Source organism: Equus quagga, chromosome 21 (genome assembly GCF_021613505.1).
Source record: "Equus quagga isolate Etosha38 chromosome 21, UCLA_HA_Equagga_1.0, whole genome shotgun sequence".
Lineage (NCBI taxonomy): Eukaryota > Metazoa > Chordata > Mammalia > Perissodactyla > Equidae > Equus > Equus quagga.
In genome coordinates this window covers 10,320,131-10,339,427 of record NC_060287.1, presented here as the reverse complement: position 1 = coordinate 10,339,427, position 19,297 = coordinate 10,320,131, and the positions used below count along the sequence as shown (strand labels likewise).

The window sequence follows — 19,297 nt, the reverse complement described above, 5'->3', positions numbered from 1 at the left end:
CTGGGCCACATTAAGGAGGTATTGTTTAAAAAAATCAGTTCACTGTCACACAAGTTTATGAATTGCTACATATAATATTTTTCCTCTGAGGGATTACAGTTTACATTGGTATATGATAGGCTTTGAGAAGTCACACAATAAGGAAATCTATTTAACATAGTTTAACTTAGTACTTCTCAAATGTGTTCGATATATTCTATCCCTCCAACTCAACATAATCTCTAAAGCATGACTCAAGGATGGTCCTGCAGATTACCCAGAGATGATATGCTAAACTTTGAGAAAAATTACTCCTGAAAATCCTTGCAGAGGGAGGTACATTGGAGATCAACTTGTTTAGTCCAATACAACCCACTGTTCCTCTGAAATTATAATAGATCACTATTTCTTCAGCTGAGCACAAAATGAAGTAGTTATCTTAGGATGGTGAATGAAAAACGCAATAAATAAAATAATCAAGAAACAATAAAATGCCCCCTCTACTCCTCTGCTAGAGCTCTGCAGAAGCTCTAGATGGATCTGGGAACAGTCATGCCTTTGTCTTTTCTCCTACCCCAGGGCGTATGGTCATTGATTAGAATGGCAGTAATTACTGCACTGTATAAATTGTGTTCTTATTATCCCTCTTTCTCTCTTTCATTCTCCACCATCTGCCTTGTTTACCTGAACTCAGAAAAGTTGATGCTCATATAACGTTACTTCTTTGTATCTTCTTTTACTTTACTAATCCCATTATCTCCCTCTTTTGACACTTTTTCCTATGTTTCCTGTATCCACAAACTAATAGGAATTTCTTCACTCATCCAAACAAATCTTGTAGTCATCTTGACTTATTCCTCTCTCTTGTACCTCAAACTGTTCCCCAGTTCATCTCTATTATATCTCTTTAAAATTTCCAGGGGCCGGCCTAATGATGTAGTGGTTACGTTTATGCACTCCACTTCAGACGCCCGGGGTTCGCGGGTTCGGATCCTGGCACAGACCTACACACCACTCATCAAGCCATGCTGTGGCAGCATCCTCCATACAAAATAGAGGAATACTGGTACAGGTGTTAGCTCAGGACCAATCTTCCTCAAGCAAAAAGAGGAAGATTGGCAACAGATGTTAGCTCAGAGCCAATCTTCCTCAAAAAAAAAAAAAAAACCCTCCAGAATATATTCCCTGTTTAAAATCTGTTGTATGTGCTACTGCAATAACTTTTAATCAATCTCTTTGCCTCCAGTCACTCTTCCCTTCTCCATCCTCACATTGCTTCCAAAATTGTTATTAAACTACAAATCACTCTCAGGTTATTCACTTGCTCCAAAATAATCAATAGCTCTCTAATTGCCTAGAGAATAAAATGTAAGTGCCTAAATAAGACATTCAAGTGTCTGCATAATCTGGCTCACATTTGCTTTCCCAGCTCCTCCTCACTCCCCACCATGTGTTTCATGTCAGTTCTCCAGGAGTCCACATCTCTGTGTGGTCCCAACGTCCATAAAACCCTTCCTCCTGATTGAGAACCTTCTCATTTGTCATGATCAAGAGCAAAAGTCAGCAGATCAGGAAATTTTCTTTCTTCCTAGTTAGATCAGTCTTTCCCTTTGGAGCACAGCCACATCTTCTGCTGGTTTGTGTTAAACTTATTCATTTTAGTCTCTTTTTGGGTGGATTAAAAAGCAATAAATATTGTTAATATAGCCTAGAAAATGAATTTTTAAAAGTACAGTCAATCCTCATACTCTGCAGATTCAATATCTGCAAATTCACCTACTCGCTAAAATTTATTTGTAACCCCAAAGTCAATACTTGTAGCACTTTCATGGTCATTTGTGGACATGCACAGAGAGGCAATAAATTTGAGTCACCTGATGCACACATTCCTAGCAGAGGTCAAACAAGGTGACACTCTGCCTTCTTGTTTTAGCCTTCCTACTGTAAACAATTGTCCTTCTCATGGTCTAGATAGTGCCACATCGTTCTCCCTTTCTTTTTTTCTTTATGTTGATGATTTCCCTGTCTAAAATGGCCCCCAAGTGCAGTCTAGTGTTCCTAAGGGCAAAAAGGCTGTGATGAGCCTTAATGGAGAAAATAAGAGTATTAGATAAGCTTTGTTGAGGGATGACTTCGAGTGCCTTTGGCTGTGAGTTCAATGTTAAATGAATCAACAATAAATATTAAATAAGACATCTTTATACAAAAACACACAGAAAACAAGGTTATGTGTGGATCTGTTGACAAAAATATTGTGACCAGAGGCTCGCAGGAACCTAACTCTGAATTTCCCCTAGGAGTGACAGCTCAGTATTCACCAATTAAGCGATTGGAAAATAAAGGCACAGAAGCTTTCTTTCCTGGCATAGTTGGAACAGTAAACTGCGTTTTGTGGAGAATGCAAGAACGATGTCTTTATTTCTACAATAGTCACTAAAAAGACTATATTTTCAGGTAGATTTTGTATGTTTTGGTTAATTCTCTATGTCAAGTGAGTCCTCCTCCATTGACCATACCAGTGGAGCAGCTGTTTTGTCGTGAGGTACCTTGTCCTGTTCTACAGAATCTGGAGTGAGGAAGATGCACCCTAACCTTCTAATTCCCGTCAGGTAGGTTATTTATACTTGTTAAATCCTTGTGAGAGACTATTCAGTAAAGTTTCAGTTCCTGCAGTTTTCAGCATAATGTGATACTATCTAAGAGCAAACAGTTTTCAGGAAATCATGGCTGTGGTATAAATCCACACAATTATTTTATGAAGATTTAGAGATGTGCAACAGAAGTTCTTATATTTGGAAATCACAAAATCATATCTATCTATCTATATATACATATGTATGTGTGTTTTTAGTGCCTCTGATTCTTAGTGACCCTGTGTGCAGCTGAGCACAACCCTACCCAGTCTTGTTGCACCATCCTCTCACCTTCCAGCACAATATCAGACAATGCTCCACTGCTATTCATAGGGTTTTCATGCCAATTTTTCCAGAAGTGGGGGCCAGGTCCTTCTTTCTAGTCTGTCATAGTCTGGAAGTTCTGCTGAAACGTGTCCACCATGGGTAACCCTGTTGGTATTTGAAATACCAGTGGCATAGCTTTCAGCATCACAGCAACACACAGCCGCCACAGTATGACCAGGAAACCAATTCCAGCCACAGAGGTGAGAGGGCCAGATTTTCACCACTAGACCACCAGGGCTGGCTATATATATATATATAGATAAGATATATATATCTCTTATGCTATATATGTGATCTCACATATATAGCATGATTATATATGTCTATTATATGTAGATAATGTAAAAATATATAAATATAGATATATGTAAATTATATGTATATGTGTGTGTCTGTGTGTGTGTATAGCCATGATTCATGAGTCTTAGTTCTAAAAGAAGCTTCCAAGGCACAAATTCCTTTTCTGGCAGCACAACGAGGGTTTTCAAGTCCTGCTGACCTAGCAATACTGTTTTATTCGGAGACAAATGTTCGTGGACCTTAGGAATCAGTCTCCCCTTGGTGATCGATTTTAACAATTCCTTAATATGGGTTTAAGGAATCATATTATCCCACTTACATTAGTTCTGAGCTTCCTCTTACCTGTCATCTACAGAAATACCGTACTCTTCACTATTGCTGTGCGGGGGAGGATGCGCCGGGGGAGGAGGAAGCAGGTCTGCCCAGTTCATGCCACCCTGTTTTGGTACTTTGGGTGTTCGTGCCCCTTTCTTGTGCCCTTGACTCCCTTGAAAAGAAACAAGATGCAAGTCTTTTATTTCTAGCCTTTCCAATTTTTTCTATTATCCACAAGTTAATTATTTTCTCTAAAAATGATCTTCTAATTCATATAGGTATAGAGAGAGAAACACACTTTTCTTCATTAATTTTAAACAGAACTTTGCACAATAGAAGATGCAAAGCATTTCCAAGTTTAACTGCAAAATAAATACAAAATAGCAATAAAACCATAAATGAATTTTACAAGTCATATCATTAATAGTGATCTTCTTACAGCAATTAATTGCATTATGGATTATCATCTAAAACAAATGAGCTGTAGACATATTTTCTGAAGTGCCTTTCTATTATTTAATTGCTGGAACCTAAAATACAATATGATACAGATACGATCTATTAAAGTTCCACTGTTGCATTAAATCACTGAATATATATAATTTGTACTCGTCCATTGAAATGTTTTAGGTACAATGAAATTACTAGTTTTCGTCAGAAAGGCAGGTGCAGATGAAAATTATTGCTGGAAGAGCTAATATAGCTAACAACAAAAGAAGCAGAAAAATGATTTTTAAAAAGAGATAGAAGTGTTTTCAGCTACTGTTTCTATAAAATTATGGCTTAGAGTAAAATGATGTTGCTTGGATATTCTTAGAAGTTCGAAATAGCCCAATTATTCAAATGCTCCAGTGTTCTGATTTTAGATTTGGCATATTCTTTAAACATAGGTAGCTATACATTTTAGAGTATTCATTTTAAAATAACCTGGGTCAAAAGGTATTTTGGGATAAAATCATATTTATCCACCTCCTCCAATATGATACATTTTAGATTCTTATGTAAATTATAGACAATGAGTCTGTAATTTTTTCCATATGATCCCTTAAAATAAGGGAATTATCTTGGTCTTTTTTTTTTAAACTTCTCTGAAACAGCTCCAAGTTACAGGGTGCATAAAACAAGTCTTAGTATATTCAACGAGCCTTGTTTTTTCAAAGTCACTTGAGAATTTTCAGTCAAATGGCAGTGTTTGTTGAGCCAGATGTTCTTGCACTGGTATGTTACTACACTAAGTGTGGGTTGAGGGACAGGCCGTTATTAACAAACTGTGATTGTCAGGCCTCTACTTGTGGGTCTCCATTCCATCTTCCTCCACTCAGTTGTCCTGTATTGGAACGGCTGTGCATGTGTTGTGGAGCTGACTGTACTCAGAGCCTTCCTCTTGATTTCCGGGCACACATTTGCTGTAACAACTCCATTCGTCCTGAGAGGCCTAACGTCACAAATATTTCCTACACCTCATTTACTTCCTTTGTTCTTTCCCCTAATTACCACCAGATTTCACATCTTTGTATCATTTTACCAAATATTAGAATAGCAAAGAATAAATAACAGCAGCACATCGCGATCTAGGTATCTAAGCTGAGGGATGGAGAAAATCAATTGAATACTGATAACCCAGAATCAGGGTTTTTTTTTCCCATCAAGAAATGATTTTCTCTCTAAATGGCTAAGAATTTAAAGATGAAATAGCATGAGATATCAAATATTAAAATATTTTCTATGGTTTTCCCAAGAATAGATCCTTGAAAATTTTCTCTTAATTCAGGGTTTCCTGACTTTAAAAAAGAAAAAAGTAACTTAATAAGATTTTAATTGTTAAAAAAAATTGAACAATGTATAGTAGAAGAAGAGTAGATCTAAAAAGGTAAAGAGCTATTTCTAAGATTTTTAATTCAAATAAAACTGTTTCAATCAGTGACAAAACATATGCTAGAAAATGCCACATCAGCATGCCTTCTTCAAGAGAACATGGTAAAATGCAAGTGCATATTCATTACAAAAGAGGGGTAGAGACACTTGGCCAAGGGCATCTAGCAACAACTTTAATCCAGTTGATGGGAAGTGGTATTTCTACTCTCTCCCAGAGAAACATTCTAGAGTCAAGATCAATTGGTTTTGCTCTCATCGTGGTGTGACTTGCCACATGTTAGTTCTAATAATGAACTGCTTTTAATTAGAAAAACAGGACTTAAATACCAGCAAGCTCCCATCTGCAGCCCCTATCAGGAAAACAGCTGGCAAACAGCTGTAGCAGCATGAAGACCACAGGGAAGAGGCCTCAGTGGGGCTTCTGAGACACTTACAGACTTAAGTTGCGAGTTTGCTTTATGACATTTTAGAGCAAGCACTGAGGGATAGTAGAGAGATTATAAACTGAGGTAGGTTTCTGTTGTTCCTAGGTCTCATAATATTGTCTCTAAAGCTTTTGATTTTGTTCAAGTGTACTCAAATTTTACATGTGTTTATAGTCTTGCTTCAAATGGTGACATATTTAGCAGATTAACTATATGTCAAACCTTTTTAGTTATATTTTGGCTGAGGGGGAAAAAAGAAGTTTCAACTGCATTTAAAGATTAGTTCATGCTTCTGGCTTTACTAAAGCTCTTTAACAAAGAGGGAAATAGGATCCTCAGTCTTTGACCAAATAGAATGTAAAATGATTTAGTGAGTGGACAGTTTCTCAAATTGCTAAAACAAGACCCATACCGGGAAGATTCAAATTACATAAAGTGATCAGACATGTCATACACGTACATCAGTTCATTAGCATTCAATTTGCAAGCCTGGAATGTACCATCTTTTTAAAGGAGAAGTTGACTTTTTCTTTAGTTCCCCTCACTTACCAGATGTACTACTGCCCCGGTCTGAACTATTGTAGGATCCTCCCGTATTCTGGTCGTATGATTGGTTGTATGGGATAGTTGGAGGAATTGTGTCATTTGCTCGATAATCTAAATATTTCAGATGGAAAAAATTAAAGAATTATTTTCTCTTTGGTGCCTCAATCATCTACCAACAATTAGGCTTTTAAAACATCATGTTGATCACTTGCTAAGATGTACGTAAGTGTTCAGGAGGAAAAATCAACAAAGATAAAGAACTTTAAACCTTTCTCTTTTGAGATTATAAAACAAATTCTTTGCATCATCTCCTTTACATGAACCAGACTAAACACAAGTATGAACGAATCATATGAGGGACTATTTCTTCTCCTTAAATATTGATACATCAGCTCAGGCGGAAATCAGATTTGCTTCACTTGTTTACTTTAAAAATATAGTAACAAAATAATTTTAACAAGAAAGTAGGAAAATATGTCTGCAAATCAAAAAAATAATTAAAATAAAACTGAAACATCTGCAAGGTTATATCTAATAAAAAATGTCCTCATGATAAGAAAAAAAGTATCCCAATCTCCCACAGAAATGCTTTGCTTACTTAGGCAAAGGTGAAAATCCAAATGACAAACTCACCACTGGAATAGACTGAGTAATAATCTGTCAGTCTAGTTGCATTCCAGGGTCTTTATTATAGTCTGACATACCAAGTCTGTTTACAGGCAGCATAAACAATAAATCAGAGCTCTGAAATATTTGTGCAGCGACTGTCAGAGCTTTCCAAAATCCACAGTAAAGCCATATACTACAGAGGAATAATGGAACAATAGTTTGAATCCCCACTGTAAACTCTGTGATTGCAGAAACTGTCCTATTCATCTTTGTCAGCCTTTGTCATGAACATGTCTAAGAGTCTTAACAAATATTTATTGAATTGGCTTATTATACCAATCAAGGGTTTTTTTAAACTTGGAAAAAGCTAGATGACTGTATTGTTAAATAAAAACATATAACATTAACTTAATCAAATGAAATGTTCATCTTAAATTATCTTTTTGTAATCTCCAACTGTACTGTTTTATTTTTTTAAAATATGGTCCCAACTCAAGCCTAAAGAAAATAAATCTATGTCTCTAATTATCTACAATAAAATATATCTTTTACTTGGACACTTGTACAAAATTGCTCCGATCTATTCAAATCAGAGCAATTCCTCTTTTCCTAGAGGTGTAACTTTGCAAATCATGTTATTAAAGTAATAGCCTGAAGGACTACAAAGAAATCAAATACCTATCTCTTCCAACTCACACATATTATAGTAGAGCAACATTCTCCTCAGCCCATAAAATGCTCTTCTGCTGCTACAAGTTCACACTAAACTGAATTTATTTTAGGTTCTATCCTGACAGACTTCAATCAGGTCAACCAAAGAAATTCAGGTTCTAAGATCACACATTGCGGTGGTCTTAGTAACCATCAGGTAGTAGATCTACAATAAAGTGAACCACTTCTCCAGTTTAAGTTTAACTTAATTATTTTTCTTCAGTTTGATATAAAAATGCCACTCATTTATATGACCATGTAGAAGCAATTATCTTCCATTCTCCAGTCGAAAGAATGAGATAGTCTATTTATTCAAAATGGGAGGTATTGTGACGGTGGTACATCTGCTTTATGAATAAAAGATTGTCTGTCCTAAGCAATCCCTCACCTACGATTAAATTTAAATTAATCTCAAAACCATTTGAAAATACTTATATATTATTATAAAATCAATTTTCCAAGGTTATTGTTGTGCCAATTAACTCTTTGACACGGGAAATTTTGAAACCAAAGAAATAAGAAAACCTTAATAACAAAAGAAAGATTCCACTTGCTGATCCTAGACAAGTTTTGGCATGCAGTACTGAAGGGCTAAGGATACCAATACAGAAAAAGATAAAGCTCTTCACCTTTGTTCAATTTGTTTTGCTCCATGATGTTATACTGAATTGGTGCCACTTCTTGTTTCTGCTGTCCCGGTGGCTTCCAGTGCTTCTCGCCAGAGTCCCCGCTGCCATTGTTCATATTGTTGCTGAGGTTTGACTGGATGAGCTGGGTGGTGGCATAAGGAGTGGGCTGCCCTGATGGATTGACAAAACGCCCATCCTTCAGATTTGGGCTATTGAAGGTTTTCATCTCATTGATTTTGTTACTAAGGTCCACATCACCATAAACAGTTGACTCAGGGAGCATCAGATTTGTTTGTTTGTTATCCAGTTGGTTGTTATAATTTGCTATACAATCAGCTATGTGCAATGGAGAGGAAAAGGAAAAAGTCATTCTGCATGGTTATTCGTTTTGAATTTTTTTGTATGTAGCTTGGTGAGTCACACTAGAATTGTTATGTACAGTAAAAATGGGCTTAAATAAGATCAATAAAAAAGGGCCAAGTATTCATATGTACTTTTTAAAAAAAAACAATTAAAAGTTGAGGGAATAAGAGAGGACACACAGAATTTATAAAGAGTAATTTTTAACTTCTGCTAGTGCTATGTAGTAATACATAATTTAAGACAATTTTCTTTTAACAACCTCATTAATAGAACTTCCACTGAAATAATACATACATGAATATATGCGCCAAATTTAAATTTTCTAGTCTTGAGTTCCTGAAATCTTTGATGCTACTAGTTAGCTGTAGCAGAACACAGCATGTAAGCTGAGAATCCAAAGGAGAAAACTCGGCTCTCAGATCAAAGAAGTTGAGATTCAACATTTTATCAAGTTCCTCTATTCAAAAGATACGATGAACAGAGGTAGAGTGATAGTAAATAGTGCTCAAGAGAATTTCGTTAGTTCTTCTCTCGGTCATGTAGGATGATCATTATCAGAGAAGGATGTTATATAATCATTTTTTCGTGGTTTCATAATCACACCCTAAGACAATAATAATGACAATAACATTGACAAAATGAATCATGGTAACCAGGGTAATTTAATCAAATAAAGCCTGGAATAATATCTAATGTCTCCTATCTCAATTTCGCTCTAATTTTCCCTTCATTGAAATATTTGAGAATGAAATAATTTATATGGATATAGAAATATTTAAAGCCTGCAGTTAAAAATATTAAAATAGCAGAAAGAACTAAAATCATAATTTAAAATTAGGACTTTTTTTAAATAAAAAGATTAGTTAAGTTACAATGTTAAAAATACCATTATTTTATTCATGTAGTTCATCATGACCAACATTAACAGGTCATTTTGAGGACTGCTTTTCAACTGGATATTTTAAGAAATGATAAATTAACATGATTGTCAGTAAAGATGTAAATATGAATATAATCTTAAGAAAAAATTGCAACTTCACTATCCTACAGAATTCAACTACTCTGCATTTCAACAATAAACGATCAGGGTGCAGGAATATTTAATTCATTTGGCCTCTAGTAATTCTTATTCCTAATTTCTAGGTATTAAGTTTTGTTTGAGAGTGGTTAAGAAATATTATTAAAGGTGATATGGCTTTGGCAATCTCATTTTTCTCCACCAATCTTTCTAAATGAGTGCTATTCAATAGAACTTTCTGAGATGAGGGACATGTTTTATTCTGCATTGTTCAATACAGTGGCCACTAGCCACATTTGACTACTGAGCACTTGATATGTGGCTAGTGCTGATGAAGAGCTGAATTTTAAGATGCATTTTATTTAATTTCAATTTAAATAGCCACTGGTAGCCTGAGGCTACCATGTCGGACAACACACCAATACATATTAATTTAATTTGGTATCATTATTTTTTTCTCTTTTATAGGACGCCGTATAGTCTTTTATTTATAATTTTGTGAGCATCTATCTGTCTGGGCAACTAGAATCTGGACCTCTGGAGAACATGGACTTGAGCACATAGATATGTCACATCCATATTCATATCCAGCGGAGACTTGAGATTTGTTTTAGGGGTAGACTTACAGTTTGTGCTATGATTTGTCTTAATGGTGCAGAACATCTTTACTTAAATGCCATCTCCTATTTCCCTTTTCCTTAATTCCATGGGTTATTTTACTTCTACAGTCATTTCTTTTGATTCTTCATGATTCTTTTAATACTTCCCACATTGGAAATGTTGAGGGATGTTTTCTTTCGTTTTTTGTAAGAAGTCATTTGTAATTTTCAGCTTATTCCTTTAAATATTGCATACTCTACCTCCACACTTTACTGTCATGTTTTGCCATGAAATTTTAGCAAAGTAATTTACTCACACATATTTCTGAACGAAGCCCACATAATACAAAATAAGTGTATGTATACACACCTGCGAAAGATATATATATCTCTTGTATCCGCAGGATCTACTAGTATACTATAAAAATCTGATTTTGAATTTCATTTAATTTTCTTTATAATTTTTTGTTACCACTGTTGTACAATTATTATTATTACTACTGCTATTAAAGAATTTGGTTAATTCTAGCTATACATTTATTGATCTTTTGATCTGTTTTATTCCCCAAATCTTGAAAATAATAACTAAAAATTACAACTGCATACATTCTTATAAAAATGAATACTTACATAATTTCATTTTTCTTTATTTGCTATCTATTCTAGTTTACATTCTCCATTCTCCCATTGCACACATTTTGGTGGATGGTGAGATGTGGAGATATAGGGATGGAGAAAATACTTGAATCAGGCTAGTTTGCTAAATAATAGTCAGCATTTCATGAAAATGTTGATCAAATTTTCCATTCCAATGTAGGGAGACAAAAAGAAATGTATCTCCTTAAAGCTAGTTCCTAACAATGCTCGTACATATCAAGCTGGCTCTGTGTCTCTAACCTGGGCGACTATAAGTAGTCAGGTTGCTATCGCTGTTCCCATTGCCGGCTGCACAGCAATTGATGGAGCAGTCATTGTGGTTGTTGCCAGTATTAGGCCACGTGTCTGCCAGCCATGGCTGCGTGGCAGGTTCACTGATGTTGAGAAGTCCTGGCCTAAAGAAAAGAATATATAAAAGTCAATGTTATATAGATAGCAAATAATATTTCCTATACAGAATTCCAATAAACTCTTCATCTCATTATTCTCACAAATAATTGAGTCAACTATGCTGAACGATATTATTATTATTTTTATTTTACAGACAAGACAACTGTAATGTACTGTTCTGGGATGGGCCACAGCTTATATAGCCATGACTTTGTAAACTGGCAGAGTTGTGCTTCAGACCTAAAATACTGTACATTTTGCAATGCTCTCCTCCTCCTTTAGTCACAATGACTAACAATCAAACATGGAATCTAAAAATATGGATACATATATGTTTTAGTGTTTTAGTAGCTTAAAGAGTACCATAGTTAAGACAATTTGCATTTATTCATTTTTGACCCATTAAAAAATAATGATTCAGGACTGGCCCAGTAGCATAGTGGTTAACTTCACATGCTCCACTTCAGTGGCCTGGGGTTCACAAGTTCGGATCCTGGGTGCAGACCTACACACTGTACATCAAGCCATGCTTGGCAGTGTCCCACGTACAAATTAGAGGAAGATAGGCAACAGATATTAGCTCAGGGCCAATCTTCCTCACCAAGAAAATAAATTATTTAATTTAAAAAAATTTTAAATAATGATTCTTCTCACAACTTCATTTAAAAAATGGAACAAGCTCCTTTTCTTAGACAATGGATCCTTCACAGTAAGCACATTTGCATATTTTTCTTCAAAACTGTTTCAGAAATAGTGAGTTTGGGACTCTGTGACATTTTGCAAAGCCTCATCAGTGTTTCAGTGCACAGTTCCGTAAGCTTGTCAACATTTTCTGATGGTGACAATGTAAAATGCCACAAATCCCTACATAAACAAAGGAAAGCTACTGAATTAAATCTGGTAAAACAAAGATGTCCACTATAAGAAATATTAGCGTTCATGTTTTTTTTGGCACAACAGATGTTAATCCTCTTTCGCTGTGAGTTGGGAATGCAAAGCACATCAGCAGTTATTAATGAGAGCCCTGAACCGCCAGTGCCAGAAACGCAGACTGGAGTCCAAGGACGGCATTCCTGATGTTCTTTTCCAACATTGACTCCATTTGATAATTCAGCAAAAGTGGTGATGATGCATGATGTGCTGTCAGATCCACAATAAACAGACTGGCACTACAGATTCCGCAGAGATTTTCTTTATGGTTTCACTTTCTTTGTTAAAGTGCAACACCGTGCTTCTCATTTACCTGGGAAGCAAGAACCTGACACTTCATTCTCCATGGTTCCTACTCTGACACATAGATAGTCAACTGAGGAAACTTACCATGCAAATGATGGCTATTTGAGGAATAATTCACTTCAAATGAAGAATATGGATTTATAATTTATATATCTATAACATATATATATATACGTAATAAAAATGAATATTTACTCTTTGCTTACAGAGTGTGAGGTGTTGTTCTGAGCTCTTGACATGTATTAACTCATCTAATTCTTACCACAATTCTACGAAGTAGTTACTATTATTATCCCAGTTTTACAGATGAGGAAACTGAGACACCTGAGAGACGTTAAGAAACTTGTGAATGGTTATACAAAGTGACTGAGTGGCAGAAAAATACACATAGTCTGCCTCTAGAATCCACACTCTAATCCAAGATACTATAAACACATATGCTGGAGAGTGCTGAAATTTCCTAAAGCCCTCAAACATTAATAGAAGGAAGGGTGGGAAAATGCCTGAAGACTTGGAATTCAGAATAACACTGTTAAAACGGAGCCAACTTACTATTAAAATTGTTGATAAAAACATGCTTTGAAGAGCAATGTTGCTGAACTGTTGAAATTTAAAACATTTAAATGTAAGCTGTATCACAGATATCTGGAGACTTTGAAATAGATGTTGGTTATAGAAATTCTGCATCTAGTAATCTTTAGCTTTCCTTATTTTCTTCTCTCTTGAACTGAAATCAAGTGTGTTATCATATTAGAAGTTATTAAAAATAAATCTCCATATTTGCCACTGTAGAGATATTATGGGATGTTTGAAGTATGTGTCAAGTGGAAATTTTCCACAGCCTGACTTACATGTTTCAATAGGAATTGACGATATTTTTATGCTACTATGATTCCCTCAGAAAAACACTTTTAAAGTGAATGTTTTGATATCCTCATAGGCTGAAAGAACTTTTCATATGTATGGGTGATTTCCAACAGGAAGTAGGATTAACAATTCACATCCTAGCTTTTAGTTTAGACTTGTGTTTGGAATGCTAATTATTGAGAGAAGAAAGTGAGCCACAATTACTGGCCCATAATGAATCTTAAAATGCCATGTGTATATTTCAGAGGTCTCTGAGGAAGTCAAGGTCATATGCAGCTACTCTGAGAAGGGTGTTAGGGTCTTTTTAAACTAATAATCTCACAAGTTATATTTATACATTTAAGATGATCCAGTGTGTGTAAGATAGATTTAGCTGCCCAATAACAAGAAATGAAACAGGAACAAAATACAATGCCGGTTACAGTGATTAATATGTGTCTAAAATATTATATAATGTTATCATATGATATATATGTATTACCATATATTAGTTGTTATATTTTCATGCTAATACATCTGAGTTTGCTTATTTCTTCCTTGTCTTCAAAAAGACAATATTATCAGGAAAAGGAAGACACTAGGACTCGCAAAAACCAAATTTATCTTCCAGTTTATATTAAGGAGATAGATTTGTGTCACAACAGAAAAGAGGACAAATGCACGTAAGAAATTATCTGGCAATTACTTTCAATTTCTCTGCTTCTCTTTCTCCAGATATTCCAATCACTCACTCCAATAAAAATAATCCATTTAAACTCCTAAACCACCAGATACAATACTAGAAGGGCCAGGGGCTGGGAAAATGGTGAGCGGGACTGGCAGTAAGGGTTGCCCATAGGCTGCTTTCTCTTTCCATTGAGAGCATCAAAAAGTTCTGAAGCCCAGGAAGAAGTGAGGGATAGATCTAACAGTCGCCAGTATCTTAAAGAGAAGCAAAGCCTGAGCCCTGTTTCTTTCTCCCTGCCACGCCAGGAAATGTGGTATTGGCGTTCTCCACCTGGTTAGTCTCACATTCCTAGTCCTTTCTTCAGGCTTTCTCTGCTGTTTCCTGTTTTATGCTGTGGTTTAGATGTTAAGTAGGTCTTTTGGAAGAGGTGATTGGGACGTTTGAGGTAAGGAAAACAAATGAATAGGAGCAGCCACTTCACATTTCCACAATCCTCCCCTGGATCACATCGCAAGTCCTTTGCCCTTTTCCAGTTGGGAAGGCCTCTTTCCTGACCACAATCCCTTTTCTGGGAATAGCTAAATGGACAATTTTGAGAACTAGAAGAGATTTTCAGCTCAAGCTTCTCCTTTGTTAGAGGGAAAAAAACCTCCAGTCCCAAAAATTTTCTCTAAAGTCATCAGGAACAGAACTCAGGTCTTCTGACATTCATTTATTCAACACCTCAGGCATTCCTTCCTTCCTTAGATACTTATTGATGATATCTTTCGAAGAACCATAATCCATGTATTGAAAGTACTGATGTAATTCAATAAATTACATTAATCAAATTTCAAAAAATTTATGCATTTAATTATTGATTAATAAATCACGTAGCCTCTATACTCCAGGATCTCACATTCTATTGTGAGAGACAACCATACAAGCCAGGAGTTGGCAAACTATTTCTGCAAAGGATCAGATAGGAACCATTTTAGGTTTTGCAGGCCATATATTTTATGTCACAACTACTCAACAATGCCACTGTGGCCGGAAAGCAGTCATAGACAATATGTAAACAAATGAGTCTGGCTGTATTATAAAACTTTGTTTACGAAAACAGGTGGCAGACTGGATTTGGCCCAAGAGTCATAATTTGCTGACACCTGAAATAAACAAAAGATAATCATATTACCTCACATTAGGTGCTTAATTGTGACATATACACAGCACAAAGAGTTCATGGAGGATGCAGCGGGTGAACTTCAGCAAACTGATAAGGGGAAGGGGCACACACATTTTGACTGATGCAATAAGGACAAAGATAATGCAATATTGGCAAATGGCAGGTGGGCTGACACAGTGGGTTGTAGGGTGTGGCACAAGGAGGTGTGAAGTGGGCCTACAAAGCCACTAGAGACTGTAGGCTTCACAAGCTAAGCTGAATGTGGACTTGATATTCTAAACATGGTGGGTGTTATTGAAAATGGCATCTTCAGCAGCTCAGAGATGTGATCAACTTGCATTTCGAAATATTATTCTCACTCCAACGGGCAACAGGAATTAACAAGAAGTAGTGCTAATGAAGGTAGATAAAGGTAAGACTACTGGGAGCTTTCATAATAGATTATGCAAATGAGAACAAGTGCTGAAATGAAACCATATAGTGATAGTGGGTGGATAAAAGGTAGGATTAACAAAATGCAGTAATGGATGAAGGAAAGAGGATGCCTGGAACATTTTGACTCAGGTGTCATTAACCAAATGAGGTAGGAGGTCCAGTGAGGGCTCATGGAGTCTGAAATGCCTGAGGGAAACAAGTGTTTAAGGGATGGACATGAAAGAAGTGAATGCAGGTTTGGTTCACTGCTCATTCTTTCACTACATTGGATCATAGAACACACACGTGTACACAAAGACACACACACATACATGGCTAGGAAATGAGACCTCTTCCTAATGCACTCCTGATTCTACTTTTCCTGCTCTGTTTTTTCTATGGCACACATCAGCTGCTGATACTACAGGGTTGACTTGTTTTTAATGTTTATTATTTATCTTCTATCTCCTCCACTAAATGTAAGGTTCACAAGGACAGGAATTTTTATTGACTTCGCTCACTGATGCAACCCAAGCAACTAGAACAGTGCCTGTCACATGGCAGATATTCAGTCAATGTGTTTGATGAAGAAATAAATTTAAAATTGTGCATATAACTGTCACTTTGAGCACTGACTCTAAGATCTATATTTAACTGTTGCCTCTATAACATTGCAGCATCTTTTGTCATTTAATTTGGTAAAAAGATCATTTTTCTTTGGTATTTGAAATAAATCAGTTTCACTGCTGTTCTATTTTTAAATTTAAAAGGTTAATTCTCTGTGGTGGTATAGCAAGCTTTCCAAATGGATAGATAGTGCAGGAACTTGGTAATTTTTCAGTCCTGCCATAGAAACTAGCATTTAGTACCTATGGATTCCTGCCATTATTTCCTCTTTGAAAATTTGGTCTATCTAGGTTGTAAATTCCTTTACAGTAGGAATCAGACTTATAATAAGAGTGTGTGTGTGTGTGAGTGTGTGTGTGAGAGAGAGACAGAGAGCATCTGTGCACGCACAGAGGCTAGTGCAGAACATATAGAAGATGCTCAATAAGCACTTTCATATGCTTTGATGAATGACAAAGCTGAAGTCTACAGTCATGAATATACACATGTAGAAAGGTGGTTATATAATCAGGCATTGCAGATTTATCCACGAGAGAATGTTCTTATGCCAAAGGCGGTTTCACGAATATCTGGGCTATGATTTAGATGGAATTCCCCTGGATGCAAAAACATGCCCTGGTTTAATTTCTAAATCAAATGGATTTATTCTTTATGAAGACCTCCCTAGTTTTTGGGTCTTTCAGTGGCTGGCTTTGTTTCCCAGGTGTGAAAACAGGAAGCTAGCAGCAGGCAGTACCCAGGAAAGAATGATTAGTGCTTATTGCCAAATTTGTACACCACTGGTTAAAGGGGGTCAATATATTTTTTAATCACTCTTTGTCTTATAATAAACTCATAATTTTGTCATCAGATGGTATGTTCCTCAGATTCAGCAATAATATCTTATTCATTTTTGTCTTTTTCAGTAGCAACCACATTATCCTGTACAAAGCAGGGCACTCAATAAGTGAATTGAATTTGAATTATAAAACGGTTTTGTTTGAAAGATTTTTTTTCTTACGCTTTAAGCTAGATGTTACTGTTTTTGAAAAGAAGAATCATCGTATTTCAGAAAATCCTAAAGCTTGGCTCATGTAACTTATACATTATTTCAACCCCGTTAAGCTGCCTGTCACATCAATTTGTGATTTCTCTGTGAATATATTAAAGATCACTGAATAATAATTACAAAAAAATCATAAATATAAGATTGAGGTTCATTTTAATTAGAAGAAAAAAAGCTCTGGGTTAACAAGCTACCTAGATTTCTTCTTTCACTTCAATGTACTTCCCTGAAAATGGAGAGCCTGAACTATTTTGAATTCATAACAAGAATAAACAAATAAACATAACCTACAACAGCTTATGAGCGAATGCTGTGTTCAGCAGGTCTTCAAATGAACACTTTTCCTTTGATATTATCTGTTAACTAACTATATTTCTTAATCTTCATAAATGCCATCGCTTAATTAACTCCTTTTAACCACGTGCTAAATCTTCAAGTCTGTCTTTCCCGGTTAAACTGCTCCCTCTGGTGTTCACTGACTAAGATGCAACAGCTCCCATCGATTGCGTTTGTGTGTAAATAAGCTTGGTTCCCAGCACAGCAGAATGGAGTATTTCTAAAAGATTTGAACAAATTTTCACATTTAAGTTAAACCTTTTAAGCAAAGAAAGTGATGCCATCGAGGAAGAAAAGAAGAAATAGCTGGAATTCCCTTTAGGATCTACAAAACAAGCAAGATAATTACCTCCCTCCGCTGCTCGCAGCTTCGCCTCCTCTCTGATAAGTTACTAGAATGTTACCAAAAACAAGGAACAATTAATAGACATGTTTATGCTGACAGACCAAAAGCTATGACATTCATGAGCATCTTTCTAAAATGAAACGCTTTCTCCCTTTCTACTCAGAAGCATTATAAAAATCATCACAGAAAGTAGATTTATGATTCAACTAGTATTTTTAAAAAAATTATACATAATTAAATATGTTACTCTTATTTTCTTAATGTGCCAACAAGGTTGAGAACTAAGCCAAAGCAAAACTTTAGTACACTCCTATTAAATATAACTATTATACATTTATACATTCCCATAGATTTCTATTTTGAATTTATGATTAGATCATATAATTTCATGATTTTATATAAATGGAATCTTAAATTTGGGAAAAGAAAAACCCTACTAGACTATTTTCCCAGAAGTATGAGTACCAGTAAGACAAAGATAAATGTTAAAATAAACCTTCCCTCTCTCCACACACAAAGATGTATGCCAAGCTGTGACTATTAATTAATGCAAACTATTCGTTATTGTGGCTTGTAGAAACCCCTCTCATTATATTTTCATCAGGCATGTATATATAGAGAAAATATATTTTAATGTTCTTGAAAGCATTCTCAGCTTAATAAATTATAAGCTGAGATTAAAAAATTTAGCCATAACAACAACAAAAAAAGATTTGTACATAGTTAGGCAAGGGGTTAAGAAGATTAGTTTCTCTGTAAATGCAGACACATTTTCTAAGAAAAAATGTGTATCTAAAAGCTGCCAAATTCTGCTACTTAGAAGAACTCCAAACTGGGAGTCTGTTAAGGAGAGATAACTGCTCCCAGTGATTACAATAACTGGATTAAAACCAAGAAGCAAGACTACAGGTACATCTTGTACTCAAGGTGATGTGAAAGAAGACGACCCACTTTCAAAGAAACTGAATAGAACAGAATATTACGATTCCAACTTGGGGAAAATGAAAAGTTTTATCTTTCACATGGGCTGGGTATTTTGGTTACCTTTAAGGATGTTGATTCTATGGACAGAGAATGGCAAGGGAGAGAAATTTTTGTTGGAAAAACTGCAAGCTTAAATTAAGGAAAAAAATGCACTGCCAAGTACAAAATAATCAATAAGATCATTAGCATGTTAAATCATGCTGAGGGTAGAAACAGTGTGTCTATTGAATGAAA

At 35.5% G+C, this 19,297-nt stretch overlaps 1 protein-coding gene across 4 annotated transcripts in view; it reads right to left on the bottom strand.

The window, feature by feature from the left end:
- The window catches only part of ROBO1 (roundabout guidance receptor 1), a 380,310-nt gene that overhangs the window by 30,010 nt on the left and 331,003 nt on the right, over positions 1-19,297 (bottom strand). For 2 of the 4 annotated variants that reach the window (XM_046648052.1, XM_046648053.1), the window contains 5 exons: positions 18,083-18,125; positions 11,227-11,381; positions 8,350-8,685; positions 6,404-6,511; positions 3,582-3,726 (listed from right to left, as the gene is read on the bottom strand). In XM_046648052.1, the coding sequence (XP_046504008.1) occupies positions 3,582-3,726; positions 6,404-6,511; positions 8,350-8,685; positions 11,227-11,381; positions 18,083-18,125 (787 nt within the window). The remainder of the gene's footprint in view (positions 1-3,581; positions 3,727-6,403; positions 6,512-8,349; positions 8,686-11,226; positions 11,382-18,082; positions 18,126-19,297) is intronic. The other 2 variants (XM_046648054.1, XM_046648055.1) reach the window with 1 other exon arrangement.